This window comes from Phyllostomus hastatus, unplaced genomic scaffold (genome assembly GCF_019186645.2).
Source record: "Phyllostomus hastatus isolate PE091 unplaced genomic scaffold, TTU_PhHast_1.1 phas_contig_40, whole genome shotgun sequence".
In the NCBI taxonomy this organism is placed as follows: Eukaryota; Metazoa; Chordata; class Mammalia; order Chiroptera; family Phyllostomidae; genus Phyllostomus; species Phyllostomus hastatus.
Window position 1 is genome coordinate 70339756 of NW_025333872.1, and position 21445 is coordinate 70361200.

The window sequence follows — 21445 nt, forward strand, 5'->3', positions numbered from 1 at the left end:
AGGGTCTTCAGAGTCAGCTAGAACAGACACGATCAAAGCAGCAATGTGTCTCCTTCTTCACCACACCAGGCTGCATGGCCGGAACCTGAGTACCAACTACACAGTAGCTTAGTTCTCCCTTTCACATGGCTCTTCTACTTCCTCCCAAGCCGAGTGGCAGAATATCTCCAGGCTCTCTCCCTGCCCTTTGTTTAAATCCTGAAAGTCACACCTCTTCCCCCAGTGCAGTAGCACAAGCTATTATCATAGCTGTTAAACTAGCTAGCAGCTTGCCATAGGTATGCAAAGTATCTTAATCTATATTGTCAGCTTCCAAGGGCTGTGGGGGTTTTCTCCCATGTTCCAGGGCACCCCTTGCCCTGTGCCCCATTACAGTGATCCAAGCCAGAAACATTCCCAGATTCTTTTTCATCTCCGTACCTAGTCATTCATCTGTAGGCTGAATCTTATGGATTCTGTTCTTAAATGTGCAGGGGCCTCACCCCCGCTCCACCACCACTGCCCGGTCAGCCTGTCTGTGCCCTCCCCTGAGACTCCCAAAGGCAGCTCCAGTCCCAACCCACCCGCTGGCTCACCCTCCCATATGCAAGCCCTTTAAATAAGCCTGATTTCCTAATTTCATCAAAACAATACCTGCTTATTTTATGAAATTATGAAACAAAAAGGTGCAGAAAATTCAAAAATAATGTCTACACACCTGACACTTTTGTACATTTCCTTCCGCTCCTTTTTTCATTTGATTTTAGGGTGTTTCTGGGGGATGAGATTGGAGTTGTCTTGCTTTTCATTTTTTTTTTTTTTTACAAAATGGGATCAAGCTGTATATAGTTTTGTATCTGGTTTTTCTCACCTGAGATATTGTGATAATTATCATATTAAAGATTTTAAGCTGCATTTTTAATGCTTGCATAATATTGTATCTCAGTCAAGATTTATTTAACGATTCCAGACTGTCAGGAATCTTTGTTTCGGTTCAGGGTTTTCACAAGGATGAGGTAATCTGCATTTTGTAATTTCTGGGAAATGAAATTACTTGGTGTAAGGGTGCTAAGTTCGTATGTAATGCCCACTTGTCAGCAATGGGAGGGAACCCCCCTGTGTTCCTGCCAGCAGAAAATGTTACCATGGCGCCTTTGTAAAGGTTTTTGCTCATTTGTAAGTTGAGAAACAATACGTTTTAATTTTTGTTTCCTTGATTGGGATTGAGGATAGAGTGAATATTTGTATGTGCAATCATATCTTATCATGTATAACCTGTTTGTTTTGTTGTTGTTGTGATGCCCACTCATTTTCTTTGCCCATTTTCCTAAAAGAATCTTAATAATTCCATCATGCTGTTTGAGCTCCTTAGGATTAAAGATGTGAATTCTTTGTATCCTACATTTTTGACAGATATTTTCCAAGTTTGTTATCTTCTCTTAATTTTATTTATGTTTTTGTTAATGGTTTTTGATTATAGTGCTTTTATATGTAGTTGGCCCCATGCAACCAATTTAAACTCCCCTCATTCTACAATTGACTGGCTGATATATGATAGGTAATATTTTATCTGCCAGTTTTTCCAGCACTGTTTAATGATCTGTGATGTTTGCTTCGTCACGTTTAAAAATCTTGCATCTGTTCTGTGCTGTCTGTTTATAAATAAGTGCTCAAGCAGGCGATCACAGGTGCGGTCTATGCTTAGACACGCACTGGCACTCCGTTGCCCATAGCCATCATTACCCACCTGGCCAATCATCCGAGCCACCACTTGGCAAATTATTATTTTTTTAACTGAATCCTAGCGCCTCACCACTAGGGACATTAATTCAGTGGGTCCAGGGGAGGAATGTTGGAATCTGTATTTTTAAAAGCTCTTAGATGATTTTGAAGAACAGACAGGTTTCAGAAATATTGTCCTATAAGTTCTAAGCCCCTTCACGGCACCACAATTTTTTATTTTCTCCACTTCTTCTCCCTCCCTAGCCTCCCCTCTACTTCCCTTGCTCTCTATTCTCAAGCCACAATGAACAAAGAACACAGCTGTGTGTTCCTGCTCTTCCCTTTACCTGGACACCTCCCCTACCCCATCCATTGCTCTCAAACTGAGTAAGCAATCTCGGAACTCTCTAGGTGTCCCCACCTTCCTTTGAGCTGCTATTAGCATTTGTATCACGTGGAATGACATTCATTTGTTTATAAATGTCTCTCTACTGGCTCCTCACCCCCCCTCCCAAACTACAGACTGTTTTGTGTCCCTGTGTCTGTCAAAGCACCTGACACCACCATCATATAGCAAGCTCACAGTAAATGTGAGCTCCCTTCTTTGGCGTAGCCTAATAGACTCCAGATCCATCCGTGCTGTTGCAAAGGGTAATAGTTCCTTTTTTTTTATAGCCTCATAGTGTTCCATTGTGTAAATGTACCACATCTTTTTAAGCAAAAAGCCAGTCAGAGAAAGGCAGATGCCATATGATCTCACTTGTATGTGGAAACTAATGAACAAAATAAACTCACAAACAAAATAAAACCAGAGACATGGACACATGGAACCGATGGACAGATCTCCAAGCAGGTGGGGGACTGGAAGAAGTCAGCCAGAATTTGTGTGCATGATGCATGGCCCAGGGACACAGGCAACAATGTGGTGAAAGCCGTGGGCAGGGCGCTGCTGCTACTCGGAGGAAGGCAGGGGGAGGGGGGAGTTGGGGACATCTGTAATAGTGTCAACAATAAGAAAAGCGTTCGCCATCATGAAGTGCCAGGTACTTAAAGGAATGCCATCTCACCTGCACAAAATGCCAGTGGTTCTCCCCCAGGTTATGGTTAGGCTCTGGCGCTGAGGATGAGCTCTGGCCGGCCTGGGACTGGCCGCAGGGTATCTGCCCGAGCCCTCCAGGTTCCCCCCAGGATGGGCTGTGCCAGAGCACTCCCGTCTCCTCAGCAGGACCAAAGGCCGTTGGGCATCTGGAAAAGTCACAGAAAGATCACGGAAAATTGATCCACAGTGTTCTGCATTTCTTTCCATCCCCCGACATTGGATCTGGGGAGCAGAGCCTGGCTCGTCATGCTTCTCAGCCTTAAGATTAATGTCCTGAATTTCTGGGGAACACAGAATGCCATGTACAGATGATGCATGACTGAACTGTACACTTGAAACCTATGGAATTTTATTAACTGGTGTCACCCCAATAAAGTTAATGAAAATTTTTAAAAGATTAATATCCTAAAAAGTATAAAGGGTTACCATTCTTTTTTTTTTTTACTTTGCCAGCTGTTTTGAAAAACTGAATCTAAAATGAAATTTTCCCTGCCTCATATAAACCAGATGTTTCCACATTCTTTTCAGTTGCTCCCACTTAAGGAACATGACATGATATTGAAGTGAAATGCCATTGTTCTAAGTACAGTGAACCTCGGGTAAAGTCTCCTTTTCACCCTTCCCACGAGATTCAAACTGATGTCAGGGAAATTATGTAAAATTTAAAATGGAGGTTTAGCTTCGGAGAAGGTGCCGAAAAAAAAACACTGGAAAGTCAAAGTTAGAAAAGCCAGCTTAGCCAGAGAACAGTTAAGAAGAAAAGGGGGAAAGAAAAAACAATGGGATTTGTTGTACTGTTAGGAAACCACCGTTTCAAAGGTGAAGTGTCATTTTACAGCCTCACAGCTCTGCCTGGCAGGAAGTTTGTGTTTGCTCTAAATCCTAATTTGGGTGTGTTCCTGTAGAAATGTTGAACCTTCTCCTAAGGGAAACAGAAACTCAACCATGCAGGAAACCAGACACTGCAGAAACAGTTGTAGCGCAGCGTGGTTACAAGTAACAGTGTGTGGAGGCAGAGAGAGAAAAAACCTCTTCCTCATTAGAAAGCCAGCAGGCAGTTCTCACCGGATCACCATGCGAGTCCGAAGATTGCCCTTGGACATTCAGATTTTCTATTGTGCCAGACCTAACCAAGAGCCTTATGTGAAGGTATGTTGGGGTCCCTGATTACTAATTAGGTGCCCCTGAATCCTCAGAGATCTGCCACTCAGTATGCTTTGAACTGTTGTGTTAATTAGAAAAGATTGTGCTGGCATTTCAACTAGAGCAGGTATTCTGTTTGTTTGAAGATGGGTATGGTGTGGTGTGCCCCCATCTTTGGAGTCAAAAAATCCATACTTGATTTTTTTTCTTTCCACAGCTCATTTTGAACCACTGTTCAATGTAGAGTTCGCACACAAAAAAATTAGATAAATATGCTTTATTTAATACATCAAAAATGCTGGATATGTGATTCTTTGACAGTGTTTTCTTTCAGAATTTCCCCTGGAGAAGATGGTAAAATGTATAAGCTAATTTTCCTCCCTGTAAATCTGGCACAGGCGACACAGCAGGTGCTTTGTATCGATGACCATGCATTTGGGAATGGAGTAGTGCATTATCTGACAACTTTTACTAGATAGAACTTAAATGTTTTTCTCTATAATGCAAAAGTCACTGGTACCCAGGCATCTTAGTGAATTAGTCTCTTTATGTACATCTTCAATTTCAAAATAATTCCGTGATTTATCCGCATGTTAGGAGGGGCAAACAAATGGACTCTTAAAGGGAAATTTACTTTGGTAGTTTGTAAGCTTAATTACAATGAAATAATGAATGTTGTGTACAACATCATATTTCTCAGTTTTGAAGGAAAGTCCACTTTGGTAGTTTCTGAACTGAAGAATCATAACCCAACTGTAATGTAGACTGCATTTGTGTTTCTTTGGGTTGTTGCTCTGGTAGCTGTTACCATCCGTCATCTCTATCAGGGTTGGTTGCTATGTGCACAATCTTAAGAGAAAACATTGAGTATTAAAAAAAACTACCTTATCTTTCCAATATCCCTATTTATAGAAGACTTACTCATAGAATGATCTCTGATTAGGCCCTTAACAATTTAGAGTCAGATGCACGCTACAGGAGAACAGGGCATTTCAAGGGTCTAAGTGGCTTGTGGAGTTGTACACAATTCTTGCTCTAGGACTGAGCAGTCGACAGCAATAGTAAAGGGGAAAACTTTCGACTTTAATTTAAGGCACTTACGTAGTAAGTGCCTTAGCTGTTACGCATTAAATTCTGCATTGGTTCTGAAATTGAAAAACTAGCCATTTCCCAAAGTCCCAGTTCAGTTTATGTCCTGGTGCTAAACGCCACGGGTTGCGGGAAAAGCAGATGCATCGTGGGGCCGGTTTTGGCTTATTCGTTTTCTGCGTTTCAGATCATCACCGTTGAGGAGGCAAAGCGCAGGAAGAGCACGTGCAGCTACTATGAGGACGATGATGAGGCAGCCCTGCCGACCCTGCAGCCCCACAGCGCGCTCCTGGAGAACATGCACATCGAGCAGGTGGTCCTCCCCGGGGACTCAGGGTGGGGGTCTTCCAGCCTTGAAAAGCACTTCCCAACCCTGACCACATTTGCTCACTTCAGTCCAGGTGAAGGATGAGCCAGGTTTCAAAGGAAGGTCACCCACAGCCTAACCACGGCCAGGGGCCCTTTCTCGGCTCCCGAGAGGTATGGCGGCGCTCCCTGCTGCCTTCTCGGGAGTGCGAGCGCTCGGCCAGACAGGATGTCCGCCCCCCAGGCCTGAAGGAAAAGCCATTTCTGGTTTTCAAAACAATTTGTCAAGGGTCCTACCATAGTCCTGCTGCACTTAGGATCCAGATTTACCCCAGTGACTGCTGCCCAGTTCCAGTGTTTTTCGTTTACTAGGCTCAATAAAAATCATATGGCAAATACACCGTGTTTGCTTTATCAAAACTACCAACCAGTAGGATTTTCCTTTTTCTGTAGTTTCCCTTGTGTCCTTTATATTTTCTGAAAATGTGTTACTTCTGTTTTATGAAATATAAAACGTGCTCACATTTGACCTTCAGTCAGGAATCTCTTCTACTTCCCCCTGCAGCCAGCTTAGACCTGCATTTCAGTGACCTTAATTAATGAATCATCAAGTTCAACTCCCTCAGTTCCCAAGTGAGCCAAAAAAGGCCCAGGAAAGCCAAGAGATTTGACCAAGCAGTTGCAGAAATGGGGTTTAGTCTAACACTAGAGCTGATATTCAGCATTCTGAAGACTTCAGTACTTCATAGCCTCCTTTGTTAGTATTTTTGGAGAGATGCATTATTGGTATTTATAACAGTCAAATTTAAGCTAAATATTTTTTTAAAGATTTTGTTTTTAGAGAGAAGGGAAAGGAGGGAGAAAAAGGGAGAGAAACATCATTGTGTGGTTGCCTCTCACACGCCCCCTACTGGGGACCCGGCCCACAACCCAGGCATGTGCCCTGACTGGGAAATGAACTGTCGGCTCTTTGGTTCACAGACCGGCACTCAGTCCACTAGCCACACCAGCCAGGGCTAAGCTAAATATTAATGCAGTGAAAGATCCAGGTGCGGTGTGGACAGGCTGCATCCGACTACTTGCGTCAAACACTGTGTGTCGTTGTCACTTCTGTGGGAAGCTGCAGCTGTCAGTAGTAGCTCTAAGCCTTTGGGGGTTTAGAAAGAACAACTGAAGAAACATGCACTATTTGGTGTGAGCCAGGTTGAAGTGTAACACAGAGAGAATCTGCCTTTAACTCATACTTCTTTATCAGGCTAGGTGCTGTATCTCCCAGTGCCTAATGGCACAGGGAGCCCACAGTCAGGCCCCCGAGGTAAAAGCATGCTCTAGGCAGCATTCCACTAAGGTAAACCCCACCGAGGAATGATTTTCCTTCTCTTTCTTGGTTTAGAGTGGCAAAAATTTGCCAGAGTAAAGGGGAATGATGTGTAAATTCGTGTAGTTTTAAGTTTGATCCATAGGCACATACGTTATGCTGCGTGTTCATGAGTGACTTGTGAGTGAACTGTTTGTATTCATGCCCATCTTTGGATTCACAGCTGGCCCGACGCCTTCCAGCAAGGGTGCAAGGGTATCCATGGAGACTGGCATATAGCACATTGGAGCACGGGACCAGCTTGAAAACTCTCTATCGGAAATCAGCATCACTAGATAGCCCCGTCCTATTGGTCGTCAAAGACATGGATAATCAGGTGAGGCTTGTTCTTCCCTTAGAAAACATTTTTTTTAAATGAAGGCTTTATGCAGCTTCGCAAATGTACACAACAGTAGAGAGGCAAGTGCAACAAACTCCACAACTTAGCAGGATTTTGCCCCATAAGCTTCATCTGCCTTTTCTGTGTTGGTTTTTCTTTGCTAAAGTGTTTTGAAGTAAATCCCAATTACTGTCACACTTCAGATTGCATCTCTAAAAAGGAATATGGAGCATATTTTCAAATAGAGTCACATTTTAGGGGACTTTTTTGTTGTACTCACCATGAAGTAGAAAGCTATAATGACATTCTATAACCTAAAGCTGGAGAAGTTGGAGAAAAGTCAAGTCCAGATATGGAGCTGATTGTAGAAAGAAATGCCAATGCCACACCAGAACTCTTTCCAGGGAGCTGGAGCAGGGCCTGCAAGCCTTGCCTGCATGGTTGCTGAGATGGAGACTCAGTCAAGGGCATGGAAGGGCCCGGCTGTTATGGAACAGCAGGGAGAGTGCTCTGTACCAGGGCTCATGCACTTTCCCCTCTGTTGCAGTCGGTCTTGCAGACACTGGTGAAACCGAGGTATTTCCCCCATCTACCTGACACTAGCACTTCCCACCTCAGGCAGCTTGGCGTGCAAGTAGGTTCTTCCCTGGATCCTTTCATATACCACCCAGCCAGGCCTCTGCTTCACAAAAGAAAGGCATCTTTCTTTATTTCTGTTTTGCCTGTGTTATATCAAGAAGAAATTCCTTTACATTTTCAAGCTGTGGATGCCATTCTTTCCTCTTTCTGGTATTGAAGCAGCTTTTACTCAACAGACATTCATTCATAAAATGTATAATGAATGCCTGTTACATGTGGGGCACTATTAAGTATTGAGAAGCTTTCTGTGCAGCCATGTAATTGGGGTCATTTTAGGGGAAATAGTTCTTTGCTGTCAAAAGTTGCCTTTGGAAAAATTAGCAGAGAAATGGGGTACTGAGGCATCTTCCTCAACCATGTTTTTTCCTGGGATTTATTGTAGCTTAAGAGTTGTGCCGAGTAGTTTAGCTGTTATTGTTACTAATATTATTTCTTGATGGATGACATTTAATCATGATCCAGCTGAATACTGGGTAGAGTCAACTTAAAAATTACAAATCATAATAACAGAGGTTTAAAGTTGAATTACTTAGGGGTTTAGTGGGATGTTTGAGAAGCTGGGTGTGATATTTTTGGTAAGTGAAGGCTAGGTGGTGTTAGACCACATGCACAAACCCTCACCGTAGGGTCACAGACTCATTGGGGAAAGTGCTGGCTGCACAGAGCAGGCACTGGTGAAGCACAGGGTCCCCCGTGCCTGCCCGCAGATAGGAAAGGAGGCCTGTACTGGCAGCGTCAGGGGTGGGTCACCGAACCTGGTGCCTTCGGGTGGCTTGCCTTGTTTGAAAACCTCTGAACTCTCTCTTACCCCATCCCATCCACCCCCAAGGCATGAATGTGGTCTTGCTGTGTTCGAGAAGATGGTAGAATAAAACTTATGAATTTATCTGGAAATGAATGATATAAAATTTTAATATAAAAATGCCACATACACAAAATGGCAGCAGTAAGGAACTCTGCCAATTCAGTCCCCAGTGAAAAAAACCATGCTGGTGGGAATTACAAAAATAACAATTGAAGGCTCTGGAAACTGTCCTACAGGCATACAAGTGAAGAAACATTTATTCAAGAAAATAAAATAAATCTCGGTAATAACAGTGAGATTCTGTGGCACTTGAAGCACAGCCTGTGCCCTCCACTCAACCCCCATTTCAGACTGACAGATGCTTCACTCTGGGTCTGTGCTGACCTGGAGATGGGGCTCCCTCTGCCCCAGGACCAGGCAAGGCCCCCAGCACTTCTCATGCCTGCCTGAGACCACTGTTTCAGAAGCTAAATTCCATGCAGGTGTGGTCTAGAGGCGAAGGGCTCTCTTCCTGCACCCCACCCTTACAGGGCAGATGCTATATATTAGTCATGGCAGGCTGAGAATACAGGGGCCTCTGCTGCCCTTGTCCCAGCCTGTAGGGCAGAGTTCCACGTGAGGTGAGGTGAGCCAGGACCAGCCTCTACCCTGCCCAGCACCCTGCTCATAAAACAAGATTATTTGTCTGAGAGAAAGAAGCCACTGTCCCACCCCAAGCTCCAGAGCAGAATCCCTAGCTCCTAGCTCCTAGCTCCTAGCTCCAGGGGAAGACACAGACCATGAAATGCAGAGCTCTGAAGCCCTGTTCAAAGGAACTGACTTTATGTAGAAGAGTATGAGGGAGTTCAGGCCAAAGGGCCTCTGGAAACAGTGCCAGACCAATTATGAGGAGCCCGGTGGCTCCATAAAGGCAACAAGCTCAGCTGTGGACCACCTAGTGTACCAATGAGAAGCAGGGAAAGAGACAACCAAGGAGAGCCTTCCTGCAGTCAGCGTAGACTGACCAAAGGAACTATGCCTGCAAAGGGGCCTGCGTTTCATCAAGTCAGGCTGGAATATTTGTATCACAAGGCATTGTGGGAAACAGCAGAGCCATTATCATGCAATTAATAGTCTGATGTATACTAACTTAATTCCAGTGAGGTATAGAAATATTTTATGCTGTTCTACTACATATCATTCTACTTTTTGTGGTAATCTGTTACAGATATTACATTGATATAAATCCAATAAATTGTTGCGATTACTACTTTATATAATTTTTTTATCTACTAAGTAAAGAAGCTGAAAGAAGAAAGGAGAGCAAATATGCATTTATAGGGTTTTTCTTTTATACTAACTTTACTTTATCACTTCTGGTTGTCTTCATTTATCCTCATGGATTCCTTTGTTCTGTCATTGCCAAATATATTAAATGTTTATATGTTATAAACCCAGCAATATTATTGTAGGCATACTATTTTTTACACAATTGCTTTTGAAAAAGTTGATAGGAAAAAATTTAAATGGATGATCTCTTACATAACCACAATGCTATAAACCTAACAAAATTAACAGTAATTCTCTAGTATTATCCAATCCCCAGTCCTTAAACAGATTTCCATGATTGCTAAGAAAATTTTGCAAAGAAATATAATTATTTAGACTGCTGTGAGGGTAAAAGAGTAAGCATGGCTTTTCCTATTCAGTGGTTAGAAGGGAACCCACTTTCTTCTGTGTATGGTCATTACCCTTCTTGTTGTATTTTACCAGGTGCTTAAAAAAATAGATGCCTATCTCAACAGTATTTTAGTTCTTTCACTGAAAGATAACTAGAAGAAGGGAAATTGATTTTTAGTGTTTTTGTTTTTGTTTATTCTTAGCAGCTCTATGGAAAGGATTGGTGGCAGGAAGTCGGAAGAACACTGGTTAGAAAGGGTTTCCAGACTTTACTCTACCTAATTTTTAGTATTTTAAGGAGCCAGGTATTGAGCCAAACTGGTAAAGGAGAGGTTTGGCTATGACTGTAATTCAGTTAAAATAATTTTGAAAACTAATGTTTTTCAGTCAACCTCCATTTAAATCAGTGCTTCTCAATAGGAATTTGGAATCTCTGGTGTATCAGAATTACCTACGGATATTTTCAGACTCTGTGTCCTCACTCTTGACAACCCTCACTTGGCAAGTACTGACCAGAGTCTGAGCAGAAATACAGGAAGCTGAGGCAGCAAATGTGCACATTCTGAAAATGCTGCTTCTTCCAGCCCTCAACAGGAAAAAATGGAAGAATCATTGATTCCAATACATCTAAGTCACCTTTAGAGTCCATAGTACATGGAATTGTTATTGTTTTTTTCTTAAAACCCAATTTGAACAAGATATATTAGATCAGTCATATTATGGACACAGTTTTAATAAGCCTATTGAGAAATCACTTTTAAAAATAAAAGAGACAAAAATGCATTTTTTCTGGGGAAATGTCTGGCTACAATTCCACTTACAAAACACAGACGATGCATGACTTTGTTCTCTCAGCCACTCGTTTCTGTGTGCAGGATGCTTCTTGTTGTTTTATGTTCCCAATGTCGTCTGTAGTCACTGCAGGAAATTCGTCTCCCTAGTGGACTTTGGGAGTCTTTTAAAATTGAACCAATTGTTGGCCTTTGACAAATAAGATCTCCAAGCTACTTGGATTTCAGTTAGAGCCAGGGACATTGGGGATGTATGGGGCCATGTATCTCTTTGCTGGCGCTCTTTGTTATTTATGAGCTCTGACTTGGTAATGAACTTTGCTGAAAGAGGTATAATGCAGTCTCAGGATTGTGTTAAAATATTGAAGAAAGTCTTTCTTTGGGAGGTTTAGGTTTGAAAGCAGCTAATGTATCTGTTTTCTTTTCACAGATTTTCGGAGCGTATGCCACCCACCCTTTCAAATTCAGTGACCACTATTATGGCACAGGCGAAACTTTTCTGTACACGTTTAGCCCCAATTTCAAGGTACCTGGATGGGAGAGATACCTGATTTCCCCTGTCACAGGGTGGGGGTGAGGGGTAGGCAGGAGGTGGGGAGCTGTTGTCAGAGCAGCAGCTGCCCTGACACACTCGGCCCGGGCCTTCGCAGGCCTCAGGACCACCCTTCTGCGTGTTCTGGGGTCCAGGGAGGGATTGTGAGTCAGAGTCACATGGGCCCGAGAGGTCTTACTGACTTCTTAACCCTCGGGAGAGCACATCCCGCAGCAGGTAGTTACAGAGGGACTATTCTAACGTTCCGTTTTTGCCCCTTCTCCAGATTAAAAGGTCTGTACTGTCTTGTGTTTCTACCCTAAGGTCTTCAAGTGGAGTGGAGAAAACTCATACTTTATCAATGGAGACATAACTTCTCTAGAACTTGGTGGTGGAGGGTAAGAGTTTGTTAAAGTTGTTGTGGTTGTTATTAATTTACCACCAGACCTGAGTGGGTCTGTTTTGATTCAGATAACCAAAACTTTGGTGTCAGGTGATTTTAGCAAGTCCATGCACGTATATTAATTAGGAAAGTGGCCTAACATATGGCACTAAGAGTCAGAGATAAAATGATTTATTTATGTGTCTCAATGAAGGACTACTACCACTTGTCTTTTAGGAAAGACAGCTCATTTAAATGAAGTAAAAGAAATGCCCCCTTTGTTTTACAAGCAGTTTAGGGTTTCTGTCTGTACCATAATGGAAAGAAGACCGCCGTAAGGGAGGACAGAAAGTGTGCCACGTAAGATTGAAATGTTTTCACTTTTCTTTTAACCTCTTCAGGGGACGATTTGGTTTATGGCTAGATGCTGACTTATACCACGGACGAAGTAATTCCTGCAGCACTTTCAATAACGATATTCTTTCCAAAAAGGAAGACTTCATAGTTCAGGACCTTGAGGTATGGACATTTGAGTGAAACTCAGGCTGCCTTAAAATACAACATTGAAAAGATTGGGTTTGCTCAGCTCCCCTAAAGCTGGCTGGAAGACAAGCGCCTGCTTAGACTGCCTCATGCCCCCATGATGCTTCCTTCCTGCCGTCACCGCGGAGCACGACCACATTGCAGAGGGCCTGCAGGGCACGTGCGGAGGGCTGCCGCCGCCCGGAGCGGCCAGGCATCCAGGCTGCTGGAAGACTTTGTGCTCCTGCTTTCTTCAAGTCCACGCAGTGAGGAATCAGAGTATTTATGATGTATGAGTTGAATGCAACTTTTATTTTTGGTAACTGTGAAAAAAAAGATACTGTGGAAATATATACATGCCTTGTGTATTTATCAACATAATTTTCATTACCAAAATGTACAGCATACTATCGTTTGCCATGGGAAAGGTTAGTCTTGTTTAGAAAAATTGAAGGTGCACAGCACTGAAAAGGGTATGTATAGGATTTTTTAAAAAGTTTTATTTATTATTTCTAGGATATTGTTTGAAATGTGTTGCCGGTTTTTTTTTCTATTAATGTGTCAAATCTTGAAAAAAAAAAGAAATGTGCTATGTTTGGCAACAATTCCATTTGATTTATATAGTTTTATATTGAGCTTTTTTTTTGCCCTGATTGTTTAGGGTGATAGATCTTGAACAGCATATATATATATATATATATATATATATATATATATGCTTAATTGTGAATTTTAAAAAACTCATTACCAATGTTCATTGATTTGACTGTTGTAGGCGAGCTCTCAGTTTAGTCATTGAAAAGGTACATTTTTAGTTACTTATTCTGAACATAGTTGTATAAAGAAGAAAAAGCCATTTCTCAGTTAAAATTTGATATTTACAAAAGTAGATGGATACCTTTATGAACCTAGACTAGAACAGACTCTGCTTTTAAAAAGAAAATGTTTTGCTTCTTATAAAATCATTTGTTAGTAATAAGAACTTTATTTTCATAGTGTTTTGCATAATTTTTCCCAAGTTTTTACACTAACAAACAGGCCTCTGTTTTTAAAAGGACTGTTTTGTATCAAAGGACAAGTATCAAATTAGCCCAACCACCTTGGTTTTCTCTTTTATTTGAGAAAAAAAGAACAATGCAAAGAAATGCATTCATACCAAAATTGGAACAAAAAATAAAACCTATTTTTCAACATCAACCCATTTTCACATCATAAAATACTTTTATTAAATATAATAATAAAACCTTATTGAAAAGCTGACCAATATTATTGATTGCCAGAGTATTATGAAAGCCAAAGACTGCTAATGGAAAAAAATTTCATATAATAGCCAAAGCTGAGAAGTGGTCTGTCATAAATTATATCCCCAGTGATTTTGGAAAGAAAAGAATTAATAACAAAAGTAGCATTTATATAATTGCATTTAGAAAATAATAATAATACAGTTGGTAGAATGTAAGCCTTAAGCTGACAGAATATTCCCTGGAGATTATTCCCTTCCTTTAGACTGTTTATAGAGGACAACAGACACGGTGCCAAGGGGCCTCTGGTCAGATCCACAGCTACTTAACTCCACGTACATTCCACGTAAGTTGCAATGAATGCTGTGAAGGCTCAAGTCTGTAGCCTGGGTGTGCTTTCCCCTGAGTTTTTCTGTTGAGAATTCTTGATAAACAACATACTGGCAGTTTAACTTTCATGTGCTCCTTAAATGATGTGTTGGTGTGAGATACCAGGGACGTCTCGTGATGACCACGTTTACCAGGTATGCCGTTTGCAACCATACGCTATTAGCAAACAGTCATTTGCATATAATTCACTCTTACCTAGTTTAGTCCATGATATTATATGTACTTGTGAGAGCATATCCAGATGCTGTGTTCTCTATTTAAAACAGTATTGTCCAATCAGAAATGTGTGGCCCTTCATTTATGGATATCGAATATATGTAATGCAGTGCTAGCCCAATATTTTCAATAAAGGAATTTATGCATTCAGTGTGATTTTCTTTCCCGAGGGTTTCATTCAACAGGCACTTATTGGATGTTAGAGTTTTTACTTGGGTGAGAGGATAATGAAATATCCAAGACTGAGTAAGGTCCAGTGCTCATGCTTTTATTTTTATCATCACCCTAGAAATGCCCTCTTCATTCCCAGTAGTGACCCTCCTCTTCTCGAACTTCACGAACACTGCTTCTGTCACAGTTACTAGGGACAGCTCTTGGCTCAAAGTCTACTAGTTTCCCTGTTCTTAGTCCTAGCTATTCTTTGAATACTGACCTTCTCCCTTGAACATTTCTCTTTCCACCTACTTTCTAAATTCAACGGACACTTTATCCTCTGTTTTCTTTGGCATCCGGTCCCCTCCCCCTGAAGATGAAGACCTTGAGCACTCTTCACTGCTCACTCCTTCAGTTTGTGAGTCAACATGAAAGGACATGGGTGGGAGGGGCAGTCAGATGTCTCACCAGACTGTTGAAAATGACAGATACGTTCCCGTGCTACAGGCCCCCAGGGACACCCCAAACTAGTGTGAGAAGTGTTGTTGCTGTTCATTTGATTTCCTTTGCCTTACTTCCTTTTAGTGTTGTAGAGGTATGTGAAATAGAACTAATCAGACAACTACTCTTCTGTTGAGGAAAGCACTGAAAATCTCTTAAACCAGAAAGAGAGACTAAGATTCATATTCTTAAGATGTCTAACCAATTTTTACCAATCTAATCAGGTAAAGAAAGGTAGGGAGGTCAGAAGCCAAAGGAAGTTTCAGAAACAAAGTTGGTCATACTCACCCTTTGTGCAAGTATCAGAAGTACCTTCAACCACTTCCTTCTGCCTAATCAGGCCACAGCCCATTCAGGGGAAGCCCTAACCTCACAGCCCTCACCCCGCTGCTCCCACCTCCTTGCTTGTGACCATTAACCATAGTGATCCTGTAACAGATGGTGGCTTCACACCAAAATCCGACTTCTTACTGTCTTTCCTTCTATTTCAAATCTCTCATGGTTGAAAATAAAAACTGGATAGGGCCTCTCTAGGGTGGTCAGTCAATCCATCAGAATGGTGTTTCTTGATAGAATATCTTTGGTGACCTATTGTTTATCTTCTAGAATCAGGAGTGTCCAACCTGCGTCCTGCAGGCCACATGCGTCTCACGATGGTTGTGAATGCAGCCCAACACAGAATCGTAAATTTACTTAAAACATTAGGAGATTTGTGTGTGTGTGATTACTTGTCACAGTGCATTAAATGTGTGGCCCAAGGCAACTCTTCCCCCAGTGTGGCTCAGAGACGCCAATAGGTTGGACACCACTGTATCTAGATCAGTGCTACTCAGTAAAACATTCTACAATAATGGGAATGTTCCAGAATTTTCATTGTCCTGCATAGACAACGCAAGACTAGTCTTGAACACTTGAAATGGGACCTGGGTGATTGAGAAGCTGATTTTTTAAATTTCACTTTAATTCATTTAAATTTAGCCACATGTGGGCAATGGCTGCTGTATTGAATATCACAGCTGTAGATCAAGGTCAAGATATGGCTCAACCAAATCATGTTTCATCAGCAATGAACTCAGACTACTACTCCCTCACCAAAAAGAACCTTTAGGTCTGAGTACTTTGCTTTGGCTCTGCTACTGTGGGTCTTCACACAGCTTCGCACCACCTAATGTAATAGCGTGTGTCTCCCTGTTTAGGTAGTCAGCTAATAAAGCCACCAGAAGTCTGAATTCCCTGAGGTTCTTTCCAAACTGAAAACTTGGATCTCTATAGGATTACCCATCCTCTTCACTAACCAGACACAAAGAATTCTTGCCTTGAACATTGACACGTGTTTTATTCTTCTACTGGACAGTCTACTGCCCATGGCAGCCCTGTAGGATGTCGTATCCCTCCCCAGGCACCACCCATCCACAATACCTGAGGGACCACAGGAAGGATAAGCAATTTATTCCTTACAAAGAATCGTGCATCCTTTCTCAGAACCACCAAGAAATGATGGAACCACCAAGAATGCCTCAGGCAGTTCTGTTCAATGACCAATTGTCCTTCCTAAGCTTACCTGCTGGGAGCTACCTGCACACCTGGAGAACCTGTTTGCATGTGGAGAAAGTTTCAACATTAACCTGTTAGAATGAAGGGTGAAAAGGCATAAGAGAAGAGACCACTAGTTAATCTCAGTGTCCTATTTACCTATCAACAAGAGTGCCATCAATCACTCCACTTCTAGGATTACAAAAAGTAACCCTGATCTAGCTTAACATAACCTTGAGGAAAATGCTAAACAGGAAACACATTCACATTCAATAAGCTTGGATGATAAGGCATGTCTCCTCATGTTTCTGCAGCTAAAAAATCATCCTTACTTTGACAAGCTTCAAAAACATTGGAATTCAACCAATCAGTTCAGCCTTCAATACCCACAGCAGTCCTTGGCTTAACCTCAATTTCCCCTGGCTGGTGAATCAGCCACATTTTCCCTAAGAGCTGGCTTAAATCGTCCCTTTCATCTTGGAAGACTCCAATTAACAGTAAGAAGATTTGTACAAAGATATGCTGTGTTGAAGTACTGTTGTTGAGAGTTGTTAAAAGGCCCCACTGTTACTCCACATCCAGTAAGCCATAAGCATGTTCTCTTGCAGTGTCTTGTTTTTCTATTAAATCCTCCAAAGGATCAGTGGATAGGCTTGGCCTGGGGTATCCCAGGGGGAGTTGAGAGGACATGGCCTGTGTCCCTTTCAGCAGGTCATATAATCAGCTCACCCATGGAACTCAAAACCTCTAAAGACTTCAAAAGGCAGCAAGCATAGTGGTTAAAGCATCCTGCAGCCAGACATCCTGGATCTCAGCTCTAGAGTTTTATAGCTGGTGAGCTTGGTTAAGTAACTGAACCCCTATAGGCCTTGTTTTCCTAACCTACAATGTGAGGATAATAATATTGTAATGAAAACCGCCCCATGTCTAATGTTATTACATGGTTAAAATACTTAAACTAGTACCTGGCATAAAGTAAGCACTACTTACTATTAAATAAAACCATGGAGGATTTCCTTCTTCACATGGAGGAATCAACTAATGATGTGAAATTTGCAAAGGAAAGTTTATCTTCTAAGACAGCAACTTAGTTTCTAAAAACTATTTTCAGACATATTGCAATGGCTCTCATTTGCTCTTTTGATATGTTTAACTGAAGTTTTATTTCTTTTTATTTCTTTTTTAAAATTACAGAACTAATACCTATTCATGGTAGTTTTCAAATGGTCCAGAAAGGAATTCAGTGAATGGCAAACAATTTCTCTGCCTACATTCCCAGAGGTAACAACCACAGAAATTTCCTTGTTTCCTTCCAGAGTATTTCTACACATTTATACTTATTTATATCTTCTTCACGTGAGCAGGCATGCTAAAGATGGGGTTCTTCGGCTTGCCTTTTTAGTTCAAGAAGATGCTGTGAACAACATTTTGTTCACAAAACAAAATGTGTCCCTGCAGACCCAGCCCATTTTTCATGCATGGGCTGCCACCATTGGAGCAGTTCTTCACTGAAGGACTGTTTATGGCTACTGCACACAATTCTTGGAGAACATCCTTGTATAGAGAACTTTGTGTTATGATTGTGTATTTCTGAGACAACTTTTAGCAGTGAAAAGTGCTAAAAAGAGTGTATGTACTTTTTATTTCAAAAGATCCTATTCATTATTCCTCCATAAAAGTTATACTAGTTTATACCAAATGCATATAAGCATACCAGTTAGTTACCTCACACACTCACCAATACTGGTTTTATATCAGTCTCTTTTGTTTTTCCCAGAATGGTATCTTATTTTAATTTTCATTTTCTAATCATAAATGGTGGTGAACATCTTTCCACTTGTGTTGGCTCTATTAAATCTTTTTTCCTGAATGTGTCCAAGTCCTTTGTCCATTTTTCTACTGAGTTATTCATAATTTTACTGATTTTTTTTCTTTACTATTGATTTTTAGAGAGAGGGAGGAAGGAAGGGAGAAGGGGGAGAGAGAGAAAGGAGCACTGATTTGTTCCACTGATTTATCATTCATCAGTTTATTCTTGTATGTGCCCTGACCAGGGATCAAACCTGCAGCCTTGCTGTATTGGGACCTTGCAGCTGTAACCGCCCGAGCTACTCAGCCAGGGCCTAATTTTACTGATTTGTAAGCCGTCTTTGTACATTTACAAAATTAGCCATGAACCGTGTGTGTATGTGCACACAATTTGCTTGATTTATATTTTTTAAATACATGTATTTTTCATACATGAGCAGTTTCCTAATTATAATTCCTTTGGACTCATATTTCTTAACCATTTCTGTTATAACTTGTGGACCATATTTTTTAGATCAAGTCAAATTTATTCAGCATAATTTTCACTCCTTACTTCAACACCTCCCGAAGCATGTATTAACACCATCCTCTACCTCATCTAAAATGCATTCTCTTGCTGACTTTATGATAAATTACACTCCCCACCCCATTAAGAAATAACTTCCTCCAGGACAATTTCATTTTGCTCCAGCCTCTAATCCTGTTAACACATGTCAACATTTTCAAGAAAGGTCTTGTGACAAGAACCAACTTAAGCACCTTCCTCCAGCGAGTAGGCCATAGCTGCACAAGTTTGATGGACAACTTCTGCCTAGACCTCCAAACCCTGCCACAATGCCTTGCCAAGGAACAATTGATACACAAGTATTAACAATAACAGTAGGGCTCAAGAGGAAAATGAGAGGTACAGGTAACATTTATTTATCATGACCCTCCCTCTCTCTTTTTTTAACTGCATTATCTTATTTGAGCCTCAAAACAAACCCCTGGCTAGTGTGGCTCAGTGGACTGAGTGCCGGCCTGTAAACAGAAAGGTTGCCAGTTTGATCCCCAGTCAGGGCACATGCCTGGGTTGTGGGCCCTGCAGGTCCCCAGTTAGGGGCATGTGAGAGGCAACCGATCAAAATATCTCTTGAACATCGATGTTTCTCTCCCTCTCTCCTTCCCTTGCCTCTCTCTAAAAATAAATAAAATATTTTATAAAGCAAAGACAGTATAATTACTATCTCTGGTTCAGAGATGAGGAAATTAATTTTTCAGGAGGTTAGGTAACTTGGCTGAAGTCACAGAGCTCACGAGGGTGAGAGCCAGGATGTGTTTAGTTGTGACGGACCCCAGAGCTGAGTTCTTAACTACAGCAGTACATTGATGTAGTTCAGTCTCTCCAGCGTCACCATCTGGTCACCCACACTCTACTAAACCCCCTTGGGCACCAAGACCATGGTCCTCTACTGTAGAAAGCAAGCTCTTTAATGACCAGAGCTCCTCTGTGGCTAGCCAGTCCTTACCCTTTCTTACATCCCCAAAGCTTGTCACTCCTCCGAGGCATTGAATAAATGCTTATCAGGTTTAACTGAACTATGCATATAACTGAAGGAAGTGAACCCCAAAGGATTAAAGGATTTGTCCAATGTGGCCGAGCTGGGACTAAAACACCGGTTTTGGACCCCTTGGTTCCCCTCGCCTCCCCCCTATACAATGCTCAGTCACAAGGTTACCAGCACCGTTTTTAAGATTGCGCCACAGGAAGGAATGGTCCTCCCTCCATCTGCTCATATTCTTCCCTCTGGGTCTTAGGGGTGTAAGTAAAAGAAGACTGGGGAAGAGATTTCTGAGGCATGGGGGGAATGTGAGGCTGCCTCTTGGAAAAGAATTCCTTCATTTTCATATATCTTATATATTGGCATTCTGAAAAATGTAGACTGAAGTTGCAGGGTGTGTCTCAGGGCTTTAGGGCAGTGACAGTGAGTCACGTTCTGTTCCCAGCAGGAAAATCTAGAAAATGGATCAGAGGACCATTGAGATGAAGATCGAACTGTTCATGAGTTTGCAGCTCAGTGACGGGGTTGAAAGAAGAGTGCAAAGACATATGACAGACTGGTTCTCCAGTGCCAACTGGTATCAATTTAGGAAGGAAGATATGTCAGTCAAAAAAATCAAGAAGGGCATTTTACCAAGAGTATTTTTCATGAAACAGGTAACCTGGGCAAGGTTGGAAATGCCTGGTGCTGTGTCAGCATGCAACAAATGTTAGCTTGGTCCTGGCACCTCCACTTACCAGCAAGTTCCTTACACTTTCTGTGTCTCAGTTCTGTGTGATAGGGACCTGCAGCGCCTGCAGCCCAGGCATGGATGTGCCCTGAATGGGAATCAAACACATCTGTACAATAGGAGCAGTAGTACCTTCCTCAAAGGGATGTTATGAGAATTAAATGGATTAATATAGGTAAAAATGCCATTATACTAGAGGCATTTACTGGCTAATGACATGTTTTTTTTTTCTTTTCCCTTCAACGTTGTTTCTAAGATTCCTTCATGCTGTTATTGCAGCAATATTTCATTTTTTTGAAATGTTTAATATTCTACTGTGTAAACATAGCACTGTCCCACTATTTATCCATTCTCCTGTCATGGATAGACAGTGTTGCTGGCAGTTCTGCAATTTTCATGTTTTCCTGTTCTGGCCCTTCCCCGAGGCCCACGTGAAAGTGTTGCACGGGGACAGAACGGCTGGACCACAGGGGGTAGGAGTACTTGGCCTTATTAGATGACCCACAGTATTCCACAGAGTGACTGTCTCATTTACGTACCCATCAGAACACATCTTCCACTAGCTGATAGACTTCTTAGTGTTTGCCAGTTTTAAGAGTGTGCCATTTTATTTCATTGTGGCTTTAATTTACATTTCTATGACTACTAAGAGGATGAGCAACTCTGAATATGTTTCTTAGTCATTCGAATTTTCTTGTTTATGAGATGTCTATTCATGCTTTCAACCTGTTTCTTCTGGTTTGTCTTCTGGAAAGAGGTCACATGAAATCCTTGCTGCTCCTGCTTTAAGAATAATAAGTATTAATCAGTCTGTTAGTTCTATCTACTTCTGTGAAGAGGGCAGATAGTTAACATGATGATAACCAGAGAGTTAGGCACGCCACAAAGGTATTTTCTCATGAGTCTTCCTTAAACTGGCAGTATCTAGGGAGCGGGATGGAAAGAGAACATGTTTGTTGTTTTGTG

General features: G+C 41.7%; 1 protein-coding gene across 2 annotated transcripts in view; it reads left to right on the forward strand.

Moving 5' to 3' along the window:
• The window catches only part of NCOA7 (nuclear receptor coactivator 7), a 134789-nt gene extending 120427 nt beyond the window's left edge, over window positions 1-14362 (forward strand). For both annotated transcript variants that reach the window (XM_045842746.1, XM_045842747.1), the window contains exons 12-16: window positions 5220-5345; window positions 6880-7032; window positions 11360-11455; window positions 11786-11859; window positions 12245-14362. In XM_045842746.1, the coding sequence (XP_045698702.1) occupies window positions 5220-5345; window positions 6880-7032; window positions 11360-11455; window positions 11786-11859; window positions 12245-12380 (585 nt within the window). In that variant the 3' untranslated portion in view covers window positions 12381-14362. The remainder of the gene's footprint in view (window positions 1-5219; window positions 5346-6879; window positions 7033-11359; window positions 11456-11785; window positions 11860-12244) is intronic.
• The last annotated feature ends 7083 nt before the right edge of the window (window positions 14363-21445 follow it).